This window comes from Pelodiscus sinensis, chromosome 1, assembly GCF_049634645.1.
Source record: "Pelodiscus sinensis isolate JC-2024 chromosome 1, ASM4963464v1, whole genome shotgun sequence".
Classification (NCBI taxonomy): domain Eukaryota; kingdom Metazoa; phylum Chordata; order Testudines; family Trionychidae; genus Pelodiscus; species Pelodiscus sinensis.
In genome coordinates, this window is record NC_134711.1 from 4,441,480 (window position 1) to 4,468,453 (window position 26,974).

Here is a 26,974-nt window from a genome sequence, read left to right on the forward strand (position 1 = left end):
TGTCCTCTTTTAAAAGTATTAATAGTGAAAAGCTGACAGGAGTCTCTCGAAAGCACACAGAAGGGGATAAAATCCCTTACCACTCTCTGCCAGGGCGGCAGCCACTTCATTGAGAGTAGAGTAGATGTTGCATGCAGCCCATCGGCATTGAGCACCCAAGGCACCAAGAGTCTCCATTAGTACCTGGATGAGAGAAAACAAGAACGGCCACGCTGGGTCAGAGCAGCGTTTCATCTAGCCCAGGATCCCATCCGATGGGCCAATGCCAGATGGCTCAAAGGGAATGAACAGAACAGGGCAATTACCACATGATCTATCCTGTCAGCCCGCCCAGCATCAGACGGGAACGAAGGATGCTGCCTTTCCGTGAATTGCACAGAATTAGAATGCCTCTATGTAAATTGACTTCCACATGAAGCCAAATACTGAGCCCTGTGTCTGCTGTGAAATGCAGATTTCTATGGGCTCAACAGAGTTTCTTTAAACCCAAGAGCTTGTCTACACAATACACAAGTGGATGGTGGAGGAGTATAAATTTCAGTGCTCACTACTACGTCGTGCTAGAGCAGTGGTCTCCAACCTTTTTACAACCAAGATCACTTTTTAAATCTCAGAACAGGCGAAGATCTACCGCCTCACCCCTTCCTTGAAGCCCCGCCCTTTCCTTGAAGCCCCGCCCTCTCTATTCTCCTCCTGCCCATCGCTTGCTATCCTCAGCCCTTACTTACACACTCTGATAAACAGTTTATTTTTAAATTATGCGATACATAAAATTAAAATCACGTGTTTATAGTTATGAAATAAATGGTCTGTTTTTTATTCATGCTATTTAAATCTAAAATGAAGCATTTATAATTATACATTTTGTGGGGACAGAGTTCTGCGGCTGGGAACAGGGGAGAGGGAACAGGGTGCTGAGAGGGCAGAGGACAGGGTTCTGCAGCAGGGGACAGAGTGCCAGTGGGGACAGGTTTCTGCAGCTGGGGACAGGCTGCCAGTGGGGACGGGAGTGGGGACAGAGTTCTGTAGCTGGGGCCAGAGGAGTGGGGACCGAGTTCTGTGGCTGGGGCCAGGAGAGTGGGGCCAGCATTCAGGGAGTGGGGAGTGGGGGCTGGGGAGTGGGGTGCCAGTGGGGGCAGAGAATCCCCTGCATCTGTCTTCTCCCAAGATTCTCCCCCCCCCCCTCAGGGAAACCAGCACGTGCCTGCCCCGGGGCCGCCCCCACCTCCGCCGCGCAGGGAAATCCCCCGCACATGCGCGCACCTGCCCCAGGGCCAACTGCCCCCCCCCCCCCCCCCCGCACAGGGAAGCCCCATGCGTGCCTCCCCCGAGGCCAACCCCCCCCGCCACGCCTGCCCCGGGGCCAAACCCCCCCCTCCGCGCAGGGAAGCCCCGCGCACGCCTGCCCCGAGGCCAATCCCCCCCCCCCCCCGCGCCGGGAAGCCCCGCACACGCACGCCTGCCCCGGGGCCAAACTCCCTTCCCCCCAACCGGAAAGCCCTGCACGCCCACGCCTGCCCCAGGGCCAACCCCCCCGCGCGCACTGGGAAACCCCCTATGTGCCTCCCGCGGGGCTGACTCACCCCTCCTTTGCGGTACAGGGAGCCGATGCTCCCTCCCGCAGTACACCCGGCAGAGCAGCTAGCACACTTCTGGAATCCCCGCAAGTGGCGCTAAGCTGCGGGACTTCTGAAGCCGACACTACCTCCGTTTTCTCTTGAGGTAAGTAGTGGAGCTTCTGGGGGGTGGGAAGGAAATGGGGGCGGGGAGGACAGGACGCCTCGCGAGCGACTGGTTGAGTCCTTGCGATCGACCAGTAGCTCGCGATCGACCTGTTGGTGACCATGGTGCTAGAGCCTTGCTGGCATGCACGGAAAGCTCTAGCGGGCACTAGTGAGCTTTAGTGCATGCCAGCAGGGGTCACACGGATAAAGTTATGTAGAAATGCCAGCGTGCCCTGGTCTAATGCAGTGGTGTGTAGACAAGCCCTAACAGTGTGGTCAGTGCTGTATGAAACAGGGAGGAACAGATCATGCATTAGAGAACCTATCATTTCAAACGAATGAATACAAAAAATAAAACAGTCCATTTCATCCAGAGATAGCAAATCCTCTAACCCTACTCCCTTGCTAGTCTTTAGAGGGCCTTCCCTGTCAGTGCTGGGAACCCCCAAAATCCAAGCGCCCTGAATCACAGTGCCTTCACTTGCCTTAACCACTTCCCCCCTCTTTTTGGATTCTAAACTTTAAAAAAAAAACCATTGTTACTCATAGGAGCAGCTCACAGACGCATGCACCTCTCAGACGATAACATGCACAGTCTAAAGAGAGATATAGACAGGCATGAGCCCTTATTAAACAGGCCTCTCAGAAGATGGCAATTTTCCTTTTTACAAAGTGATTTGGGAGACGTGCTGGATTGACATCTCTGGAGACTGAAATCCTCTTTGTCCCCAAGAGCAGCTGCAATGCAGGATTCCCTTACACTGCCCTGCTAATACGTGCCTGCCCCAGAAGGACTGAGAATAGGTTTCAGTCTTCACGGCCTATTGATTCTTTGGCCTGCCTGCTCAGACTGCCAACAGGGGTATGATTTAGTGCCTACTGTCTTGGTGTTTTCTGAGCTGTGGACTGCCATTGTCTGGGAACTGGATCGATTCCCACCAACCCAGCTCAGGCAGATCACTGAACATCCAACAACAGACAGTCACTACCATCCTGGGCCAGACTCAGACAGGGCACTTAGGAGTCACTAGCAGCACATCCCCTCAGCTATCCACCAAGTCATTCAATCTCTGGGAAACCTATTTTCCTCCAAACATGGCATTTCGCAATGAGGCCTATTTCAGGGAGACGATTTCCTAGGAGCACATACTTTGTATGCCAACGGAGTCACCCTACCGTGGAATGCACAGAGGCTTTGTGCTGAAATACTCTTTGCAAAGGGAAAAGAACTGAATAAGTAAAGCAGGGCCTTACAGCAGTCTGTGCAGTAATGTGTGTGCAGCCCACAATCTTGGCCCCAGCCAATGGCTTCTCTCCCTGAGCTCGCTTCCTTAAAGCCATTAGTGCAGGCATTTCTGGAAGGGAAGAAAAATCCATCAGTAAAAAGCAAAGAAGATTCGGCACAAGGAAGCAGACACTCAGCACCACTACTCTGCCTCAGCTTAGCCCCAAAGACCCACTGTAATAAGTCTGTGCAGTGTTGCCAACCCCATGCCCTCAACAGGCAGGACTCTGGCCTTCCAAACCATTAAATCGGCTTACAAATATTAAGATTTTTAAAAATTAATATGTTTCAGATTCTTGCCTCCTGGGTGTTTAAGTCTTCAGGCTACAGTCCAGTCACACTTTCAAGCTGTTCTCTGCAACCAAAATAGCTAGAAACTTGCCGCTCCCTCCCCAAAGGAAGCTGAAATTTTCACATAATCACTTGTCTACTTGAGTTGGTGCTTGAAGAAATCCAAATATCACAAGACTCATGGTAAAATCCAATTGTTGGCACTCTACTATGGCTGGGTAAGAATTTCAGGTTTGTTATTATGCCTTCAGCACACGCGTAGCAAGCTGGGACTTGCATAAGCCCACATTATTTGTGACCACTGTAATCCTTGCGAACAATCTAGTAATTGGATTTGGTCCCTTTTCACAAGCGGTCTGAACTAATCAGGATTTTTACAACTTTGCCTGTTATTTGTGAATTGTCTGACAACCCTCTTCTGTTTGTATAGCAGGTCTTTGAAAAGTCAAGATTTTCTGTTTGGTGGATTACTTAGAACACAAGGTATGTTTTTTTCTGTTCTCCAGTAGGTTAACCTAACTTTCATTAGCAGGAACAATGCTTGAAGAAATCAGTGAGATGCTGAAAGTCCCAGAAAAAGGCTGGGGAACTCTTAAAGGAGACGTACAGAGAGGAGGTTAAGGTAGCCTAAGAAATTTTAGGACACAAATATTTCCCTATTTTGTGTTAGCCTCTTGCCTTATACACCTGCTTAAAGGTGCATCACATAGCTCTCTTGTAACAGGAACTCTTAAGTATAAAAGGGTATAAGTAGAACTAGTCAAAAAATGGACCTAGTCTCTCCCTCCCCCTGGAAAGTTTCAACAAATATGAAAAACCAGGACTATGTAGCACTTTAAAGACTAACAAGATGGTTTATTAGATGATGAGCTTTCGTGGGCCAGATCCACTTCCTCGGATCAAATAGTGGAAGAAAATTGGCATGACCATATATACCAAAGGATATGGTCATGTCAATTTTCTTCCACTATTTGATCTGAGGAAGTGGGTCTGGCCCATGAAAGCTCATCACCTAATAAACCATCTTGTTAGTCTGTAAGGTGCTACATAGTCCTGTTTTTTGTTTCAGCTAGACCAGACTAACATGGCTACATTTCTATCACTATGAAAAATTAGTTTGTCAAAAGTTTTCCATGGAAAAATTAAGACTTTCAGGGAAAATGCTTTGTCCAAATACTTCAATATTTGAATTCACAAACATTTCTGTGATGCCACAGGCTTTTACTCTCTGTGGTTCCTGGTCAGACTTCAGTTCCCATCATGCACCATGCTCTCCTCTTATGGTGAAAAGAGGCAACTGCACTACAAGTGCATTATGGGAGGCATAGTCTGACTGGCCCATAATGGAGGATAAGGACCCGAGGAAACAAAAACTCACATGAGGCACCACACTGGAATTTGCAAACTGAAATAGTTGAATTTTTGGCTGAAATGTTTTGGGTTTAGAAATTTTTTTTAAACAAAAACAGACACTTCTCTGGGCAAGTCAAAAACCCAATTTGCTGCTGAAGAACAGTTTCAACAAGCCCTTGTTAAAAGTTCTGCAGGATGGGAAGGTCTGAGGGACTCAGGATTTAAAGCTATTTAGGTGAGAAGTCCAGCTCGCAATATCAAACGTGAGGAACCTCCCTCCTTTTACCTTGTTCAGCAATTTCAATCTCTCGGCGCCCAAACTCCGCCTGCTTTATGTTTTTCACACAGAAATCGCTGCTGCCTTTGGAGTTCTTCTGCTGCTTGTCTCGGGGGGAAGTCTCATCATCAGAGCTGTCGGTGTATGAGGCAGCTGGAGAATGAGAGAATAAAGGCATCAGGCAGAATAAAATATCCCGACCCCACCAACAAGCAAAGGAATGGAATTAGTGCTGTGGAAGTAGTCCAATAACCTGAAATAAAAAGGGGATGCATGTTTGAGTTACAGTCAATGACCCCAATACCTGATCACCTGAGGGTAAAAATACTTTGCAATTACACATCGCTCAGACATGCCCTTGAATTCGTGTTCTTTACAATTTTGAGATGATCAACTAAATAGCTCAAATGCATTTCTCCTGGGCAACAAGAGCATCTTTAGGTGCTATTCCATATCCTACCTCAGCTACGACCTCCCCTTTTCCTTCTACTGTCTGCACCTTGAGGATGAGTCCTTTTCACACTGAATTGCCCTCCCTTTCACATTTCCTATATCTGTCAACCTGTCTATCACTACTTCAGCAGCACCTTTTCTTTGACCATACCAGTCTCCACTCATGCCTGCATCTTGTCTCATCTTGACCACAGAAATGCCTATAGACTATGGCCGCTCCGTGACCCATCTGCCTACATTCTCCACCCACTTAAGTCACTGGTCCCTCAGGCCAACAAGTATGTCTATTATATCGGGAAATGCACAGCAGGATCTGGATAAAGATCCAATCTTATTTTATGTTATTTACGAACAGTGAGTAGTTTGATAGTAACACTACCTAGTCACGACTCAGGGTTTTTACATCTAGTCCCTGGACTCACTCAGTTTCTAAAGCCTGGTTTACACTATGAAGTTAGGCCAACATAAGTTTCCTTGTGTTGGCCTATTTCTGCCTGTGTCTACACTCAAATTAATCTCTGTCCAGCATAGGGATGTAACCAGCTAGTCATCTATCTGATAAGCATAATCTTATCAGATAGTTGAGTAGACACTTGACTATTTGCTCCCCCCTAACCGCTGCCTCTATCAAAGAGAGGCAGCAAGTGGGGAGGAGCAGGAGCCCGTGCTGGTGGGAGCCAGCTTAAATGTCGGTTCCCTCCGAGCACCGTCTTTGCAGGAGGAAGGAGAGGCATCCCTGCTGTTGCACCAATCTCTTTGATATGTACTGGGAACCCGCGGGGACCAAAGCGGGTCCTACTCGTGTGGGGTCCCAACCGCTGCACTTCTCTCTTTGAAATGTACAAGAGCTGTGAGCAGCTCTTGTACATTTCAAAGGGAGAAGTGGAGTGGGATAGCGAGTGCCCCCCTTATCAACTAATCAAGTAGTCAATGGAAGTTCCATCGACTATTCAATTAGTTTATTAATCGAAATTTAACATCCCTAGTCCAACATAATCGCCCTATTACGATGACACAGTAAAACCACCTCCCCAAATGCCATTGAGATCTAGTGAAGTCAATCTATTGAGACTGGCACAGTGTGCGTGCAAACACTGCATGATCTATATCAACCTTAGCGATTCTTAGCAGCAGGCCAACAATGCTGCATTTCCTGCAACAGTGAGTGTTTTTGACTCAACTGTGCATGCACTCCGCAGAGTCATACAGGCCAGAATCAAGCCTTCCTCACCTCAAACCTCCTTCCTATATGTTTTTGAAATGCCTTTGCCCAATTTTCCACCATGGCAAGCACAATTAGCAGCTCTCTTGTTGCATGCAATGACCCAAGTGACCATTCCAACTCCCCACTAGATGCACTCCTTCCTGGAATAGACCAGAAGTACTGGATCTCCAGGACCTATGGGCAAAAGAGGTTGTGCAAGCACAACTATGGGCCAGCCCCAGAAACAGTGATATCTATCAAAAGATTGCATGGGGGATTGCAGGCACAGGATACGACAGGAATCAGGTGCAATGACACACGAGGAATTATGCCAGCACACCACAAGGTCAGAGAGACTCACAATCATTCTGGTGCGGAGCTGCAGGCCTGCCACTTTTACAACAAACTGCATGGCATATTTGGGGAAGTCCACATCAGCACCCCACAAAGCATGGTGAACACCTTGGAAGAGTCCAAGACAGAGACTCCTGCAGCGAACAGTGTGGAGCAAGAGATGCTGTCGGGAAGGGGGGCCGGGACAGGCAGGGTTCCAGCTATGGCATGAGCCAAGATCTATCTGAGAATCTCCCTCAGTCTAGACAGTCCAGCCTGCCAGACCTGGACAGACCCAATGAAGGGGAAGGGACGTCTGTGTCCATGCATTTTCCCTTACCATTCCTAAATTTAAAGATGTCACGTGGCCCATCACCAAGTTAATGAGACAAAGATCCAACTTTTCACCGTTTTACTCATGCAAGAAGAGGTAGTGGGCCACCCAATAGAGGCAGAGCTGGTAGCTGTGCTTCATTTCCGTGTAGCGTTAGGCATGAAGAGAGAGAGGAGAAAGAATCGGATTCAGCAAGCACTGCATAAAATAGGTCCAGTACAACTCACAATCACAGATATGAATGTATCTGACTGGGGATGTAGAATCCTGTTTAATCAGTTAGCTGGTTAAATGTTAGGTTTAACTAGTTAACTGATTAAGCAGGGATTAGTGGGGGGAGGACACTCCAGCCCAGCTGGGCTTGAGTAGCCCTTTCTCCCACTGTGGCCAGGCTGGAGCACTGCCCCCTCCTCCGTTGCAGGCAGGGGCTGCTCCAGCCTGGCCCTGTCTGCGACGGGCCCAGGGAACATTGCAGACAGGGCCTCCCCCAGATGTTTTTTGTTTCAGACTAGCCCCTGCCTGCGACAAGCCTCGGCTGGCCAGAGCAGCTCCTGCCACGGTGGGCCCCTTGCGGGGCTGAAGCAGTCCCCTGCCCCTGGCACGCAGGAAGCTGTTCCAGCTCCCACCAGTTAACTGCAATCTGTAAGCAACACCCATTAACCCAGTTAACTGGTTAACCGTTCACATCCCTAGGAAGGACGACAATTCCTAAGAGCACCCAAACCTTCAGCCCAGAAAACACTCCAGCACAGAACACTGTGGTGACTGACCACGGAAGTGCTCCTCTAAGCCTCTCTCAATTGCATAGCTCCATGTTGAGCTCTTGCAATGGCCCTGTTAAACTCAGTTTCACCTGCACTCTGGCAGCAGCTTTTCCTCCTTTGCCTTACAGATACTATGCAGTTCCCAATAGGCAGCTATAACTATTCTACTATACATCTACTTGTCTCACGGAGAGCAGATCTGGTCAGCAAACAATGCCAGCATCCCTTCAATCTACAAAAAGCACTTTCAACGATCAATGCTCCCTCTAATCTTTTCCAGCCATGTACAGATTTTTTCCATTCATGTGCGCAATAATTGTTTTCTGTGCATCAAGGCATATATGATTGTGCACCCCCAGGAGAAACAAAAAACATAGCTGTGGGCACTCTGCTAATCAGCTGGGCGGCATCTGAATCTTTCCCAAGTGGCTGCACAAGTGCACAGGAAACACTGTCAACTATCATTCAACACCTGCTGAGCCATGAATGAATCTCTCTTTGGTGCTGTCCAGTATATGGTTTCCTGAGACAAGGGAACAAGGGATAGGCTGTGTCCCTCCCAGACTCATCACTGGCATTTCATTTCACTAATGGCAATCTGCCAGTCAGGAATGTCCCTGTTCGCAGGTTTATTTATTTATTTTTTTTTAACAACCCTCTGTTTTTAAAGATGCAAGGGAATTGCATCTTCCCAGGCCAGCCTACACTGATGCCAGCAAGGTCACTCTGAGTGAGTGCAGATCTCAGGTGTCCGGTATTCTCTGAATTTTTTTTACTGGACAGGAGGCGAAAATACCGGACTAGCTGAGTGAATACCGGACACCTGGCAACCCTACCTGTTGTTGAAGCAGTGGAGAGCTCTTTAGGCCCTATGCACCTACAAGGGACGATGGACATGAAAAGTGCCCAGCCCGTTTATGGGATTTTAAATGAAAGGCATGAAAATTACAGAATAGGGATGGTATTATGGGATGGAGAACACTGCATTCTGGAAACCTGACCCACAGCTTCCAGAGATTGCTGTGCAACTCATTTCTACCTTCCAGCTTGTGAAAACTCCCCCAAAAGGCATTGCACTGGATGGTGTTGTGTGACACACTGGGATACCTACGCATGGTGCATCACACTTTAAAATGACCCAGGCACTCCTGGGAAGTACATATGCAGCCAAGTACGCATGCACATGAGCAATATATTCTTTTCAGTGGTTGTACACCAATGTAGCTGGCTTCGACCCAAGTTTGTGGTGGAGACGTGGGAATGTGTTTATCTGGAAGATGAATCCTCAATTAAGATTTAAGTCTGGAACGATGGGCAAGATGGTGGTTGGCTGTACAAGGGGGTCCCATACGGGTTTTAAAGTATGGTCAAAAAAGCATTTAAAAATGGCACCCTCTTACTCTGTAGCTCTGCCCCCTGGGTCACAGTCTCAGCTGCCACTTTACGGAGATAGACAAGTGATTCCTTTCTTTAGCTCTGCACAACATTATTTTGCCTTGCACATTAACAGAACTGTCAGCCCATTGGTGGGCCTTTGTCTAAGCGTGGTAAGAGGCAGAAAGTCCCCACCAGATTTCAGGGGAATCTGATGTTATTAAAAACACCTTTTGTATTACAGGAAGAAAACCTGATCTGGTACCACTACAAGAGAATCACTGCATCGGAGCAGAATTCCATTAGCAAAATCTCCAAGGACTGCTAAGCGTGAATGAGAAGTGTTTCTCCCTTCTATTTAATTATAAATACTATACACCTGGTGACAAACGTGTCACGTGCTTCTTCTTTGCATCGTTTATATGTGTTCTTTACTTGTTTTTCATTCTCCCTCTCTCACCCCAGTTCTGGTTTTTTTTCTGCATCCAAGTCATTTTCCTCCTCTTAAGTGTAAGTATTTTCAGTGCCAATCCCCCCTGCCTAGAAATGTACCTGTATTCTTCACAGAAGCGTAGAGCCCTGTGGAAAACACAACCTTGTAAGGTCAGATGGCTTTGACCCTGCCTGGAGCTCTAGGATATTTCACAAAAGGCTAAATAATGGATAATGGCCCCTTAAAGTGCACACAGCTCTATCTAGCTATTGAAGCAGCAAGTTGGAACTCCCTCTCCTCAGCTCACTGAATACTGCTAGGCTACTACCTGCATGGGTATGGGGTCAGAACTGGTTCCTGGTTCTTCCTGCCATTCCCAAATGTGGGAGTAGGCAAAAAATCCAATGCCAAGAAATGCTCAATGCTGACAAAGTCTGGCCACTCTGGTGGGTTGAATGGTACCCCGTGTTCAGTTTGAGACAGGGTTTCTTGGAGGCCAAGAGACAGAAGAAGAAAGGTGACACCACATTTTCCCTTCTTCTCACTCTCGGAGGACTAACTGGGACAGAAGACATACAATCTCTGGTGCAAGAGATGCTGGAGCCCAGATGCATCTGGTACATAAAAGATTCAGTTCTCCAGTGCCAAGGAACAAATCTTCTCCCCCAGTGACAAAATTCAAGCCAGGCTGGTGAAGAAACCATTATGACTGGTGCCAATGGCAGAGCCTCTTTCTTCAAAGGCAGCTAGTACAGGCAGTCCCCTGGTTACGTACAAGATAGGGACTGTAGGTTTGTTCTTAAGTTGAATTTGTATGTAAGTCGGAACTGGTACATATTGTAGGGGAAACTCTAGCCAAACATTTCTCCAGAGCTCAGTTTTATTCTCCCACACCTCACTTCCCTCAGTCCTTTATTCTCAAGCTGAGGTGTCTGCTGAGAAAAGCCGCTCCACGTCTCCCTGGTCTGCTGGGGGGGGGGGGGGGGGGCGCTAGCTTCGCGTCTCCCTGGTCTGCTGGGGGAAAGCAGCTAGTGCGGGGTTGCCTCACCCCGTTTGTAAGTAGGGATCCGATGTAAGTCGGATCCATGTAACCCGGGGACTGCCTGTATTCTGAACCCAGTTCTAAGAGTTTTATTTTGGGTAACCCAGCTGGATCTTCCCATCAAGGACAGATTTCTAAGATGGTTCAGTAGAAGTCTCTCCCACCCCATCACAATTACTAAAGCAAAACAGAGTATCATTGGCATCAAGGACTAAGATCTGCACTCACTCAGAGTGACCTTGCTGGCATCTGAGGTGAAGTTTGAAACCTGTGACAAGATCTCTGCTTCGCAAGCCTCACCCCGAATTCTTTTTGGATCCAACCTCGATGATGAAGCAGATCTGGTACAATTATCATAGTCGTCTGAGGAGACCCTTGCTATCATCTTCTCTTTATGGAGCTAGCTCCCTTCTGGGATGCCAGGCTCCTTGAGCCCCTCAGGACTGGTTTCAAAAGGCAAAGAAATGTTCGGGGACCAGAGACCAACTGGACGCCATCCTCTCACCGATTCCGTTCCAAAGACAAATCAGCTAGAATTTAGAATGATGGAACCTCCCCACCTCATCTGCTTGGTTCATAGTCAATAGAGAGTTCTCTGCTAGGGAGACTGTCCTGGAGAGTATGGCCTACACTTCAGTGAAAGACCTGCAGCCATGGTTGGCTTCTAATTACAGGGTCTGGGGCTAAAACCTGCAGTGGAGAACTCAGGCTTGGATTGAAACCCAGGCTCTGAGATCCCACGAATGGGATGGGTCTCAAAGTATGGGGCTCTAGCCTAAGCCCAAATGTCTTCAGTGAAATTCTTAGCTCGGTGAGCCTCAGTCAACTGAACTGAGCTCAGAGACTCAGTGCCACAGGGTTTTTATTGCAATGTAGACATTCCTGATATGGACTTCTCAAGAACCTGAGCCACGTGGTTTGCCCTCCTCCCTTGATGGAATTCGCTACAGTTTCCTCCCAGGGATCTTTAAATCCATTCAAGATATTTCAACAAGAATTACAAACACGCTGAACTGAGGTTCCGGGCAGCCACAGGGGGGCTGAGAGCTGTGGGGGCTGAGAGCTGCAGTGAGTTCCCCGTGGCTCCTGGCCACCGCCGCACCCACCCCCACACAAGGACAGGAGACCCACAAATAGTGATGCCACAAATTGCGAGAGTCTTTTGTATTTCCTTTGCCAAATTACAAATGAGATCTCTAAAACCTAAAGAATATGTACTTGAGAAAGATAAAGCATCACCCTGCACGGTTTCTTTCACGCCTCCAACTCCTGCTTTAGCTATCAACAAAAGAAGAAAGCAGACTGCACATATATATCGATATATATAGACTGCACATATATAGATCGATCAGATTAGTATAAAAACATTTCTGCCATATATACAAATCAATACTACAATAACCCATATAAACCACACTTCTATGTCAGGAGGAAGTGTATTCACCAACACATCGCGTCAAGGATTCAGCTCCCAGACCAGGAGAATACTTTGGCAGACAAACTCAGCAGCATGAGCAGCCTGCCACACAAATAATCCCAAAGACACTACAGGTTTGTCCACATGACATCTTAGCATGTGGCAAACTGGCGCACTGCACAGTCACACCCTGGCTTGCTGTGCATCGAGGTGTGTCTAGATTGCAATCTAACCCTTACAGCTGTCCCATGTTAGTTGGCGTGGGTAATGGGGCTCCAAAACCGCAATGTAGACATTCAGGCTCAGGCGGGGGCTCAAGCTCTGGAACCCTACGTTTCCAAGATTTATTCACTATTTTCCCTTCCCCCAAGCTGTGGCACACGACAAACGGACCTTGTCCCAGCACAAGATCACTCCAATGATGCAGAACAGTGCTCCTGAGGAGGATAAAGTTGGGGTTCTCTAATGGTTCTCTTTCCCCTGAATGGAGGCCATTGGTTGCTATAGGCCTTTCCTCCCCATCACCTTCATTCAAGTGTCATTGGAAACATAAATGACAAGGCATACGGTTCTGCAGACAGCATTGACCCCAACCAGATAATCTGGGAATTCAGTGGAGTCGAGCCAACATTTTCTTTCAGTGGTTCTGGGTCTTTTACCATAACTGAGGTCTCATGCTTCACCTAGATGCTAAATCTCAGCAATGGGAGTTTTCATCAAATGTCTGTGAACATCAAACTTTCTTCCGAGGAGTCCAAGAGTTGCTAGTGCAAAGTCTTCAACGAGAATGTAGCCAAGTGGAAAAGAGTCTCAGCTTTGGGGATCTATCACAACGTATCTGAACCGGCACCTCTCTGTCAGTGTTTCCCACAACTGGGGAGCGGCACTGACCAAGGCAGAAAAGGAATCACCTCAACTGAAAGTTAAGAGCCATATTCTACACTCCCAATATGTTGAATTTAACTGGTCTAAGGAGGACCTCAAGTGACACAGGGGTCCCCTTCTGACTGCAGCATCAGTCAAAAAAGCAAACAGACCGCTAAGAATCATTTAAAAAGGGATAGAGAATAAGACAGAAAATATCTTATTGCCTCTGTATAAAACCATGTTACGCCCACATCCTGAATACTGCATACAGATGTGGTCGCCTCATCTCACAAAAGATATATTGGCATTGGAAAAGGTTCAGAAAAGGGCAACAAAAATTATTAGAGGTTTGGAACAGGTCCCATATAAAGAGAGATTAAAAAGACTTGGACCTTTCATCTTAGAAAAGAGGAGACTAAGGGGGGATATGAGATAGAGGTCTATAAAATCATGACTGGTATGGAAAAAGTGAATAAGGGAGAGTTATTTACTTATTCCCACAATATAAGAACTAGGGGTCACCAAATTAAATGAATAGGCAGCAGGTTTAAAAGAAACAAAAGGAAGTTTTTCTTTACTCAGCACACAGTCAACCTGTAGAACTCCTTGCCAGAGGATGTGGTGAAGACTAGGACTTGAACAGGGTTCAAAAAAGAGCTAGATATATTCATGGAGGCTAGGTCCATCAATGGCTATTAGCCAGGATGGATAGGAATGGTGTCCCTAGCCTCTGTTTGTCTGGAGGTGGGTGACAGGAGAGGGATCACGAGAGGATTACCTGTTGTGTTCCCTCCCTCTGGGGCATCTGGTATTGGCCACTGTCAGCAGACAGGATACTGGGCCGGATGGACCTTTGGTGTGACTCAGTATGGCCTTCTTATGTTCCCTCATGGGGCATTCTATGTCTCAGAGCAAATGTGCTGTCCCTCCACCCAGCAGTCAGAACTTTCCAGAGGAACCCAAGCTTGGGAGGCATACTTGTTTATATGCCAAGACTGAAAATTTGTTACTCATAAGATACTGAAAGAACTCAAATGAAAGGGATGCATATTCCTCTTTCAGAGCTCCCATAGCCTTTCATTAACATTTAGGTGTCGCGAAATCTCAAGCAAGCAGTTAAAAACCTCTGTTCTATACTGCCAGTATGCACATGGGCTTTTACATAGCACCCAGCATGCTGGTAATTGACTCTTCTAGCCTCTCTCGGGCACTTCAGAACACCCCCCTGCGGAAAAAGCTTTGTGCTGGTGCTGTCTGTGTGCCAGGCTCTCCATGATCTGCTTAGGCCTAATCTTCTTACTAAGACTTATACATTACTGAAATTTCTCTGCAGAGGGTCTGTCCCCTGCAAAGGTGTGAAAGGCAAGTCTGACCCTGTACACAGTACATTGACTGCGAAACACATTCAAGGAGGTGAAGAACTAGACGACCGTCTTTTAATAAAGAAAGCAAATTATACAATACCGAACACTGTGGTCAAGAATTGCAGAAGGATTAACTAGTTAATGCAGGATTATTTTCTTGAGAAGAGAGACTCTGTGCAAAGGGTTTTTAAAACAGCATCTTGGTGCTGCTTCTCATGCTGAATGTCTTTTTTGTAACCAAGCCTTAAAAACACAGGCAGTAACCAGATTCGCAGACATGCTGCGTTCTGTACTGTTAACAGGCATAGAGCAAAAACAAGGAGCCCGGTGACACCTTAAAGCAGGGATTCCCAAACTTTGTAATACCGCGACCCCCTAAAATTCTAAGAATTTGTGACCCCCCCCCACTCTCACTGCTCCACAAGTAAAGGCGGAGTTGGGGGGTCGTCGGGGGCAGCAGAGCTGGCTGGGGGAGATCGGGCGGGGGAACCGGCAGTGGAGCTGGCCGGGGAAGGTCAGGAGGAGAAGTAGGGGAGAACCAGCCGGTCGGGGGGAGCGCAAATCGGCCAGTGGGGAGCGGGACTGACCCAGGCATGTGCAGATCCCAGGGCACTGCCCGTCCCACGCGTAGTCCCGGCGAAGCGTGAGCGAGTTTGGCTGCGGCTCCACTATGCGCTTGCCCAGCGCTCAGGAGCACGTACAAGGCTTCCCCTCCTCCCCAAGCTGTCACACGCAACCAGAGGCTCCCAGCGCTGACTGCGCCCTGCCTCCCAGCCACTCCCCCCAGGCTTCCGTGAGCGCCCAGCCGGAAAACCAGAAAATATAGGACATTGCACGTGTCTAGTATTTTCTGAAATTTTTTTTTACCGGACAGAGGGCCCAGAAACCGGACTGTCCAGTTGAATACCGGACACCTGGCAACCCTAGCTGCGACCCCCCCCCCCCAAGTTGCTCACGACCCCCAGTTTGCGAAACGCTGCCTTAAAGACTAAAAGATTTATTTGGGGCATAAGGTTTCGTGGGCAAAAATCCACTGTGTCACATGCATAGAGTGGAAATTACAGAGGGAGGCACAAGCAGACAAGCACATGAAAAGAAGGGAATTACCTCATCAAGTAGAGGACCAATGCTAACAAGACCAATTCAGTCTGGGTGACTGTGGCCCATTCCGAACAGCTCATGAGGAGAAGTGAATACCACAGAGGGAACACTGCTTTTGTAGCAAACCAGCCATTCCCAGTCCCTATGCAAACCCAGATTACTAATGTCAAGTTTGCAAAGGAATTCCAGCTCTCTGTCTTTGAAGTCTGCTGAAGGCTGGCCACTTTCAATCTGTTGCTGAGTGTCCAGGGAGACGGAAGTGTTCTCCCACTGGGTATTGTATGTGACTGGTCTTGATGTCTGATTTGTGTCCATTTATTCTTTGCACAGAGATGGTCTGGTTTGGCCAATGTCCCTGGCAGGGGGGCAGTGCTGGCACATGATGGCATATGTCACATGTGTAAATGTGCAGGAGAATGAGCCCTTGATGGGGTGGCTGATGTGGTTACATCATGATGGTGTCCCATATGGACAGAGTGGCAATGGGGTTTGTTGCAGGAATTGGTTCCTGGGTTAGCGTTTGTTATATGGTGTGTAGTGTAGTACAATGAAGCCCTAAAACAAAAGCCCATGTAGCACAGGCCTGGCTTGAGGCCTAGCTAACGATGGGCAAAACATGGCTACCATAAAGCAAAGCTAAGCTGTGAGCAAGAGGCAGGCCCCTGCTCAGAGAACTTGGTACGAACAGGGCTCAGAGTGTAAAACACTAATTGGTAATTGCCCCAGGTATAAAACAGTCACTGGTACTGGTCATAACTTGAAAGCACATGGCAATACCAGCTCATTAAAAAAGACCTTGGTACCCGCACGCCCCACAGATATACACCCAGGTTCAGGAAAGGGTCTAAAATGACAGCATGATGCTTAGAGATGTTTTAATCAAACCACGAGGTACAGGGTGATGGGTGGTATCCAACTAGTGTCAGAAGGTGGTAACCTGACATCAGAGGGCAGCAACCTGACACATCAGCAGCAATGTGTAACTTGTTGGTACCTGTATATAGAATGGTGTCTTGGAGCGACAGTTCTTATCCAGCTGTGTTGGTAGTTTCGGGGGGAGGGGGGAGCAGTGGAAGCTGAGTACTTTGTTACGAGTACATGTGAATAGTGATTCGGTAGTCTTTACTGACAACTATGACTGTACTTTGCTTAACAATAAGCCTGGCTGGGCACCTTTGATCCTTATCTGATTTGTGGTCTTTGGGGGGGCTCTCTTGGGGTCTGCGGTAGCAACTAATTGCATAAATCAAAACAGCACACACCACTGGGCAAACACGCAAGCAGCCATCTGGTTATCCTCATTAGCGGAGCCAGAGACCTGTTAGGACACTGCAGCAGTAAATCCTGGCCCAACAACATGTCGCTGACTAGGGTCAATTCCAAAAAAGGGCACTACCTACACTACCCCATGACCTGCACCTCCCAAAATTGCCTATTATAAGCTAATATAAAATGTACCTTGTTCCTTTTCTATTTGAGCCCACTAAAGTTATGAAACAACATGAGAAATAATTCAGTCTTCTTTAATTAAAGATATTAAGTTAATCTTATTTCAATAACCAATTAATGTGCATAGAGTGCACAACAACAATACTTAGCCCTTAAGGTCTTCAAAGCGCTGGACAAATATTAACTAACTAATCCTCATAACACCACTGCAAGGTAGGCAAGGATTATGCTGATTTTACAGAAGGGGCCAACAGAGAGATTAAATGATTTGCCCAAGGCAAAGCCACTTAGTCACTGGCAAAGAGAGGATTACCACATGCAGACCACTAGGCTGTGCTCCCTTGCTACTGTGACTAAAGCCAGGTCATATAGTTGCACATAGCTGCTGTACTATTACAGCTAGCTGGCTGGGAAAGAGGACTGTGACACTTTTGGTATATCTAGAGGACGCACAAGATGGCCACTGCAAGTAGAAGCAGAAGGCAGTAGTGACCATGAGCTGGTTAAGTTTAGGATCCTGACAAAAGAAAGAATGGGGAGCAGCACAATATGAACCCTGGACTTCAGAAAAGCAGACTGACTCCCTCAGGGAACTGTTGGGCAGGATTTCCTGGGAGGCGAATATGGGGGGAAAGTAGGCCTGGAAAGCTGGCTGGCTGTTTAAAAAAAGCCTTGTTGAAGGCTTAGAAACAAACCATCCCAATTTGTAGCAGGAACAGCAAATATGGCAGGTGACCAGCCTGGCTTAACATAGACATCTTCGGTTTACTAAAACACAAAAAGGAAGTTTACAAGAAGTGGAAACTTGGACAGATGACTAGAGAGTATAAAACCATTGCTTGACCATACCGGGGTGCAATCAAGAAGGCCAAAGCACACTGGAGTTGTAGCTAGCAAGGGATGTGAAGGAGAACAAGAAGGGATTCTACGGGTATGCTAGCAATAGGAAGGTGGTTAGGGAAAGTGTGGGACCCTTATTGAATGGGGGAGGAAACCTCATGACAGATGATGTGGGAAAAGTTGAAGTACTCAATGCTTTATTTGTCTCTGTCTTCACAAAGTCAGCACAGCATGGGGAGGAAGGGAGCAGCCCTTGATAGTGAAGAAGGGTATGTCTACACTAGCTCATTAGTTCCAGCTAGGTAGGCAAATGAGGGCAACCGGAGTTGCAAATGAAGCCCGGGATTTAAATATCCTGGGCTTCATTTGCATGTTCCCGGGCGCCGCCATTTTTAAATCCCTCTTAGTCCGAACAAACTGCCCGCGGCTAGATGCGGCACTTAAACGTTACATTCGAACTAAGGAGTTAGTTCGAATCAACATTTAACTGCTGCATCTAGCCGCGGGCAGTTAGTTCGGACTAAGGGGGATTTTAAAATGGCGGCGCTTGGGAACATGCAAATGAAGCCCGGGATATTCCCGGGCTTTATTTGCAACTCCGGTTGCCCTCATTTGCCTACCTAGCTCGAACTAATGAGCTAGTATAGACATACCCGAACAGATTAAGGACTATTTAGAAAAGCTGCACGTGCCCAAGTCCATGGGGTCAGATCTAATGCATCCAAGGGTGCTGAGAGACTTGGCTGATGAGATTGCAGAGCCACTGACCATTATCCTTGAAAAATTCTCAGCGATCGAGGGAAAGTGGGTACCCCTGGATAATTGGGGAAAGGCATATATCGTGCTCATCTTTAAAAAGGGGGAGGAGGAAGATCTGGGGAACTACAGACCTGTCAGCCTCACCTCAGTCCCTGGAAAAATCATGGAGCAGGTCCTCAAGGAATCCATTTTGAAACACCTGGAGGAGAGGAAGGTGATCAGGAGCAGTCAACATAGATTCACCAAGGCCAAGTCACGCCTGAAAAACTTGACTGCCTTCTGTGATGAGATAACTGGCTCTATGAACATGGGGAGGAAAGTTGTGGATGTAATGTACCTTGATTTTAGCGATGCTTCTAATATGGGGTCCCATGGTATTCTTGCCCACAAATTAAAGCCAACAAATTTACGGCCTAGATGAATGGATTATAAGGTGGACAGAAAGCTGGCTAGATTGTCAGGCTCAACTAGTAGTGAAGGATACCTCGATGTCTAGTTGGCACAGCTGGTATCAAGCACAGTGCCCCATGGATCAGTCCTGGGACCAGTTATGTTCAACATCTTCATTAATGATCTGGATGGTAGGTTGGTTTGCACCTTCAGCAAGTTTGCAGATGACATTAAGATTGGGGGAGAGGGATAGGATCCAGAGTGAACTAGACAAATTAGATTTTTGGACCAAAAGAAATCTGATAATATTATCAAGGACAAGTGCAGAGTCCTCCACTTAGAAAAGAAGAATCCCAAGCACTCCTAAAGGCTTGGGACCGACTGCCTAAGCAGCAGTTGTGCAGAAAAGGACCTGGGGATTATGGTGGATGAGAAGCTGGATATGAGACATCAGTGTGCCCTTGTTGACAAGAAGGCTAACGGCATATTGGGCTGCATTAGTAGAAACATTGCCAGCAGAATGATTATTTCCCTCTATTCGGCACTGATGAGGCCACATCTGGAGTATTTTGTCCAGTGTTGGGCCCCCCACTACAGCAAGGATGTGGATGCACTGGAGAGAGTCCAGCAGAGAGCAAAGAAAATGATTAGGTGGCTGGAGCACATGACCTACGAGGAGAGGCTGAGGGAATTGGTCTTATTTAGTCTTAAGAAGAGAAGAACAAGGGGGGATTTGATAGCAGCCTTCAACTACTTGAAGTGAGGATTCCAACGGGGATGGAGAGAGGCTGTTCTCAGTGATGGCAGACAACAAAAGAAGACAATGGTCTCAAGTTGCAATGGGGGAGGTCTAGGTTGGATTTCAGGAAAAACTATTTCACTAGGAGGATAGTGAAGCATTGGAAAGGGTTGCCTAGGTAGGTGGTGGAATCTCCATCACTAGAGGTTTTTAAGGCCAGGCTGGACAAAGCCCTGGCTGGAATGATTTTGTAGGGGTGGGTCTGGCTTTGATTACGTGTTGAATTAGATGACCTCCTAAGGTATCGTCCAACCCTAACTAATCCTCTGAGAGTCTATGAATACAGCTGTAACCATAAAAGTACTTCATGGGCCAAAAACTGAATTTTCTTTCCATGAAATTCAGAGATTAGATTCTTATATAAGTAGGCTTAGAAATATTAGATTTTTATTGGTAAATGTTGGTAAACTTCAATTTCACTGTACACACATAAACCAATAACAAATTTTGACCAATGATAATCTAAATTTCAAGAGTCAAAGAAAAAAGATGCTGAAAAATGAGAGTATGATTTAGATCTCAAAAGTCTATGATCAGTAAATTGTTGTGACACACACACCTCCCCACCAGTTTCCCACAACTCTTGAAAAATTAAACAGATAAAATTTGGGGAAATGCTTGAAACCCATAACTTTTGCATCTGTGAAACATTTAATTGATAAGAATAAAAAAAAAGATTTAAAATATACATCAATATTATCCATCAGAATTACAAAAAAGATCAATTTTTTGCCATACATATCAATGAGAGTCACTGGGCAAACCATACTTTGCCAGAGGTGTTCATGCTTTGTTATGGAAGATCTAGGAAAGCATCTTCAAATTGTATGCAATAGGACATGGTTACAGACAAAGAGGCAAATAGGAGCTGGTTAGCAAGTAAGTAGCAGACCCTAGAACTGTGGTGTCCAATACGCTAGCCGCTAACCACGTGTGGCTATTTGGCTGGTTGAGTGTGACTAGTTGGCTCACAAAATTATTTACATGTTCAGAATAATGTGGCTAGTTTGCTATAATAGTAGTGGCTACTGCTTCAGAACTGGTTGGTTGCCACAGCCCTAGAAGCAGGAAAATTCCTCTCTGTCTTCAGTTTAGTGGTAGAATTTTTAACGAAGTACTCCTTGTGAGGTACCCCGATAGCATGCCAGTGACCTATACAACTGAGAATCTTTGAAGTGATTTAAGGGGGTAAGGCATTCTGTTCAATTGTTGGCAGCCTATCTCCAGAGATCCCTTCAGAAATCCCAACCTTAACTAAAAAAGGATCATTTGATAAATTCGATCACAAGAGAGGTCTTTGCCACTTTAAAAAAAGCAGACCGAATGATTGCCTTCTGTAACTAGCAATAGCCTAGTGACTGAAAGTTGATGTGTTTAGATGATTCTTTGGTGATTTACATGACATGAGTCTGGAAGGTCTCATTCAGTCCCATTCCTGGGGGACTGAGTTTACATCACAAGACCAGCATAACCTTTACCCATTCTGCACACATATGCCTGGACTCAATGCACCTGTCAACTGAACTCCCCTTTTGGTGCTAGAATTTGTCCCTCAAGGTCAAAGATGAGGCACATTTATGGACATCACCAACCTGCAGATGCTACTATCCTGAAAACAAAGGGCTTCAGATGCCAAGGTTGTTAACCCAGCACTTAGCATTCGTTTTATGAACACAGATTCAACTGCTGAAGCTGAAGTGGCATGAAACAGAGGAGAGTTCACAGGAAATCACTCAGAGCTCTGTCAGCTATGGATCTGGAGCATCCACAAACTGAAGAAATATTAGTCAGACTAATTAGACTAATAAGCTGTACAAATGACACTCATACTCAATATTCATATTAGAATACTGATCAGCTCTCAAAGAGTATTGTAAAGACTGTGCAATGTTATATTAGATCACAGGTCTTGATTAGAAATCCTGTTCGTGCCAGCTGAAAGCTTGTGTTACCATGTGGGAAACAGTTAGGTTTAATACGGGGTGGGGAACCTCAGGTGCGGGGGCTGGATGCGGCCTCTGGCTTGCCTGGATCCAGCCCCCGAGGCTCAGGTCTACAGAGGGTCTAGAACACACAAAATCTACTAGCCTGGGCCCCACTAGGCTCTGGTGTGCGAGGGGAAAGTCAGGGGCCAGTCAGTGAGAGCTTGGGGTTTTGCCGGGGGGAGGAGGGGTTGGGTTTGTTTGGCTTCTCACTTGTGAGCAGCCTCCGACTGATTTGTCCCTGGGGCAGCAGCCCTCAGCCCCAAAAAGGTTTCCCAGACCTGGTTTGAGACTTCGCTGAGACATACTTGCCTGTATATCTGGTATGGTGAAAACTGACCGTGGGTTAATCTTTATATGGGAAGAACACAGCATGCATTTGTTCCTCTGCACCTCCTAGGAACCTACTGTGAGGAAATATAGCTATTGTAGGAGAAACAGATCATCCCCCCACCGCAGGGTGAGTGTTCACACAGTACCAGAGTAAAGCAGTGGGTTATAATACTAAGAAACACAGCAGCCCAACACAAACATGTGGGTGAAAACCCTACTACACCTGGAGGAGCTAGCCATATCTTCATTGCTTCCTTGGGGGCAGAGAGAGTTTCCTTGGCCTTTGCCTGTGCTGAGCGTGGCAGGGAAGAGCCCACACTGAGCTGCTGGGGCCTCTCCTCTGCAACAATAGAGAGAGAGTCCACACATTAGAAAAAAACTGCCCCCAGTCATTAATGATCAAGCACACTTTTAAATAGGCTGCCCCCAAGCCACAAGGTGAATTCTCCATCTATTATTATCTATGAGGAGAGGCTGAAGGATTTGGGCTTATTTAGTCTGCAGAAGAGAAGAGTGAGGGGGGATTTGACAGCAGCCTTCAACTCCCTGAAGGGAGGTTCCAGAGAAGATGGAGAGAGGCTGTTCTCAGTAGGGGATGGCAGAACAAGGAGCAATGGTCTCAAGTTGCAGTGGGAGAGGTCTAGGCTGGATATTAGGAAAAACTATTTCACAAGGAAAGTGGTGAAGCGCTGGGATGGGTTCCCTAAGGCGGTGGTGGAATCTCCATCCCTAGAGGTTTTTAAGTCCTGGCTTGACAAAGCTCTGGCTGGGATGGCTGAGTTGGGGTTGGTCCTGCTTTGGGCAGGGGTTGGACTCGATGACTCCTGAGGTCTCTTCCAGCCCTATGATTCTATTTAGAGAGCATGAAGCAGATAGAGCCCTTACCCCCAAAACGTTGTAATCTCAGTCAGAGAAACTGAGATAATGGTTCAAGTATGAGACACTGCCAGGGAAATCAGCGTAGGTGGCTTCTTAGAGGGGTGGGTTTGCGGAAGGGACAAGAGAGGAAGGACATTTGGACTACACAGCACGGGAGGCTGTCCCAATCGTAGGGGAAGCAAGACAGGCCAGAGAGCCAAAAGAGGGAGGAGAAGACAAAGAAGGTAGTCACCCTACAGTAAGTGTGGTTTTTCAGTCCATGTGGATCCCACCATGATCATGCCTCTCATGTGCATGATCGGAGATTTTGCATAACAGTCTGTCAAAGGTGCGTGCCCCAGCTGCCACCTTGTGCTTCTGTACATGGGCATAAGGTGTGATGCAGCCACAATCCTGCCTCAGTTCAAAGCTCATGGTGCTGAGCGCTCTGAATAGAAGCGATGGAGGAGTCGGTCGTGGGCACCCCAGTTACTATAGGGTAACAATTCTCTGAGTACATCAGCGTAGATTCCACTCTAAGTGCCTGGCAAGCAGTATCCTCCCTGGATAGCAGGAAAGAATATTTCCAGCTGCATTAGTCAAATGATAATTGAAGCACCGCCCTCCTCAACTTAGCATCATAGAGCTGGAAGAGACCTCAGGAGGTCATCAAGTCCAGTCCACTGCCCAAGGCACAACCAATCCCATCTAAATCAACCCAGCCAGGGCCCTGTCAAGCTAAGACTTAAAAACCTCCAAGGATGGAGATTCCACCACCTCCCTAGGGAACCCATCCCAGTACTTCACCACCCTCCTAGTGAAATAGTTTTTCCTAATGTCCAACCTGACCTCCCACACTGTAACTTGAGACCATTGCTCCTTGTTCTGGCATCAGACCTGTCTATCATGACAAGATCATAAGCTTTAACAAAAGCCAGTGGGTTGCTCCATGGAGATGTCTTGCAGATCTCAGATACTGACACATTTTGGAAGGAAAACAATTTGACATACGGTGTATCTATCAGCTGAGATCCACTCAGATTCTCTGTCATGAGATGGCTTCTCTTTTTGATGAGTGGGATAGAGCCATGAACAGGTGAAGAGACAGGCCCTGCCACATTACAGTAACAGAACACGGTTCTTGAAAAATCTGGAGCGTGTAGCTGCTTCTCCCCTAACATTGAACATTGTTTCAGGAGAAACCTGGCAGCTTAAATGATTGATTGAAGTGAAATTCTCAGTCCACTTGTATGTAAGAATTTAGGGTGCGGTCTCAACACAACTTTGGGCTCTATGGAAGAATGCATGAGGGGGTTCGACTATAAAGACTTAGCCTTGCTGAACTTCCTGGCTGTGGTGACAGAAACCAGCATTGAGCAATCCAACAGGACCTTGAAAAAAAGATGCTCCACACCTTTCATGAGGCCTATGGTGAGATTCCATATGGGAACTGGGCTTCTAATATGTGAATAAGTAAAACAGGAGGCCCTTGAGGAATTTTAATACCTCTGGATGCTTAGAAAACTAAACACAACTGTATTGACAAATGGCAAGTTGATTTTACTGCAGAGTGGAATTTGAGAGAACTAAACATAGGTCCAGCATGTTTTCAGTGAAGCATGTATTTCAGGATCCTTGCTATCAGAATCTCTCCTGGGTCCCAATTGTATTGGATTGCCCAAGGAAAAGCCTTTTCCATTTGGAGGACTGCTTTCTAGTAAACGACTTAATGCCTGGTAAGAGACCTTCTCGAGCCTGTCAAGAGCAGTCCGTCTTATCAAAGGGGTAGCCGTGTTAGTCTGAATCTGCAAAAGCGGTGAGGAGTCCTGTGGCACCTTATAGACTAACCGAAGTGTTGGAGCATCAGCTTTCGTGGGCAAAGACCCACTTCGTCAGATGCATGTAGTGGAAATATCCAGAGGCAGGTATAAATATGCAAGCCAGAATCAGGCTGGAGATGACGAGGTGGATCCAATCAAGGAGGACGAGGCCCACTTCTAGTAGCTGATCTAGAGGTGTGAATTCCAAGAGAGGAGAAGCTGCTTTTGTAGTTAGCGAGCCATTCACAGTCTTTGTTTAATCCAGAATTGATTGTGTCAAACTTGAAGATGAAGTGTAGCTCAGCAGTTTCTCTTTGAAGTCTGGTCCTAAAGTTTTTTTGCTGCAGGATGGCTACCTTTAGATCTGCAATTGTGTGTCCAGGAAGACTGAAGTGTTCCCCTACAGGTTTTTGTATGTTGCCATTGTATGTTGTCCTTCTTAGTAATATTCAACCAGCCAACATCTAAGAAGTCAGGTGCCACAATTGCAGCTTTGGGTGCATTAGTTGACCATGATTTTTAGGTATCGCATTTGGGTAGACTGGGAGATGGACATGGGGTGGGCTGCACATTTGCAATCAGTCTAACAGTCCAGTGTGCCTTGGTCGGTAAAGCACAATCAGCGTGACCTTGCTCAGTCTGATTTGGGATGTTATTCTGGGTATCAGGGGAATTGGTGGAAAGGCATATAGGAGATCGAGACCATTGTAACAAGAAGATGTCTAGTAAGAAGCCCTCTCTGGAGCAAAAGTTCAGTCAGAAGCGGACGTATTCTGTAATGAATAGGTCTATTGTGGGAGTCCCTCATAAGTGAAGCAATGGTTCTATGATAGAATTCCATAGCAACCCCTTCTGGTTGGTTACTACATATTTGCTTATGGCAGACCACACCCAGCGGTACGGCTGAGGTGACTTCCAAAGGTCATGCCTACCAAATTCATGGTCCATTTTGGTCAATTTCACAGTCAAAGGATTTTTAAAATTACAAATACGATTTCAGCTGTTTAAATCTGAAATTTCAGTTTTGTAATTGCAGAGATCCTGACCCAAAAAGGAGTTGTGTGGTGCGTCACACTTCCCCCTGCTTTATAAATATTAATATGAATATGCACAACTTGAAGATGCATTAGGAAAAATGCACCATGTAACATGCCAGTTGAAAAGCTACAATCTGCTGAATGTGTACATTCTATTTCTGTGCATTTATCATTCTGGCATATGAAGTTAGAAATATGAAGTGTGAATCTGTTTAAATGTGCTAACAAGGGCCATTAGTGACACTCTCTTCCCAAAACGAGATAGAGATTGGCTCCTAGAAGCTTATGAAGGCAAATTTCACCAAGCTCAATAGAGCCACAGCAGCATGCCAGAGAGTTATAGCAGGCTTATTTGAAATTGGCCAGTCCAGAGACATTGCTGATGTGATGGTGGCTGAGTTCTATAGGGAGAGCCATAGCCACCAAGATCTTTCTATTGCATTACCCAGGGATATCTAGGGAGAGGATTCTCTGCTTAAAGAAGATACAAATATCCTGTCCAGTGACAGAGAAGAGGAGCAGCACTGAGGTGAATGGCATTTTTGGTAGCAGGGTCTGCTCGATACTGCTAAGTACCTCAGTTCTAAATTCTTCCAGGGGCGTGCTCAGCATCCGCAGTGATTCTGTTGAAGACATACATGCTGAAGGTTGTCATCACTTTCTCTCGGTGCTAAAGTGGTAGGTGATCCCCTATCACTATCTCTTTCATGTTCTGTGATGCCCAGTAGTTTTCCCTCTCAAGTCTTACATGGTCGTTTCTTGTGGGAAGACACAGAGCTCCCGCTGGAGTCTTTGCCCTTGTGTTCAGGGAAACCTCTCTTAGTGCTGAACTTTGATATTGCAGGTGATGGCTCAATATTTTCTCAGTGCCATCTTCTCTGGACTGGCTTTTGGAAGATCATCTGTTTGTTACCTGGTATCTGTCTCCCTGAGGTCCAAAAAGACCTTCAAGGATTGCTCCAACAAATGACGACTCTGTTGTGCATCTCATAGCTTGCATCTCCTGAAAGAGAACCACCAGCACACCTGGTACCTACCATATATGACTCTGTCCCGAACAGAAGAGATATCCACTACGCCTATATTAATGG

General features: G+C 46.7%; 1 protein-coding gene across 7 annotated transcripts in view; it reads right to left on the minus strand.

Moving 5' to 3' along the window:
- The window catches only part of AHCYL2 (adenosylhomocysteinase like 2), a 175,186-nt gene that overhangs the window by 34,988 nt on the left and 113,224 nt on the right, over nucleotides 1-26,974 (minus strand). For 3 of the 7 annotated variants that reach the window (XM_075925413.1, XM_006120332.4, XM_006120333.4), the window contains exons 3-5: nucleotides 4,940-5,083; nucleotides 2,979-3,079; nucleotides 81-183 (exon numbers count right to left, since the gene is read on the minus strand). In XM_075925413.1, coding sequence (XP_075781528.1) covers nucleotides 81-183; nucleotides 2,979-3,079; nucleotides 4,940-5,083 — 348 coding nt within the window. Of the gene's footprint in view, nucleotides 1-80; nucleotides 184-2,978; nucleotides 3,080-4,939; nucleotides 5,084-11,095; nucleotides 11,375-22,391; nucleotides 22,509-26,974 lie in introns of those variants that run through there. The other 4 variants (XM_075925410.1, XM_014572142.3, XM_025183222.2 and 1 more) reach the window with 3 other exon arrangements.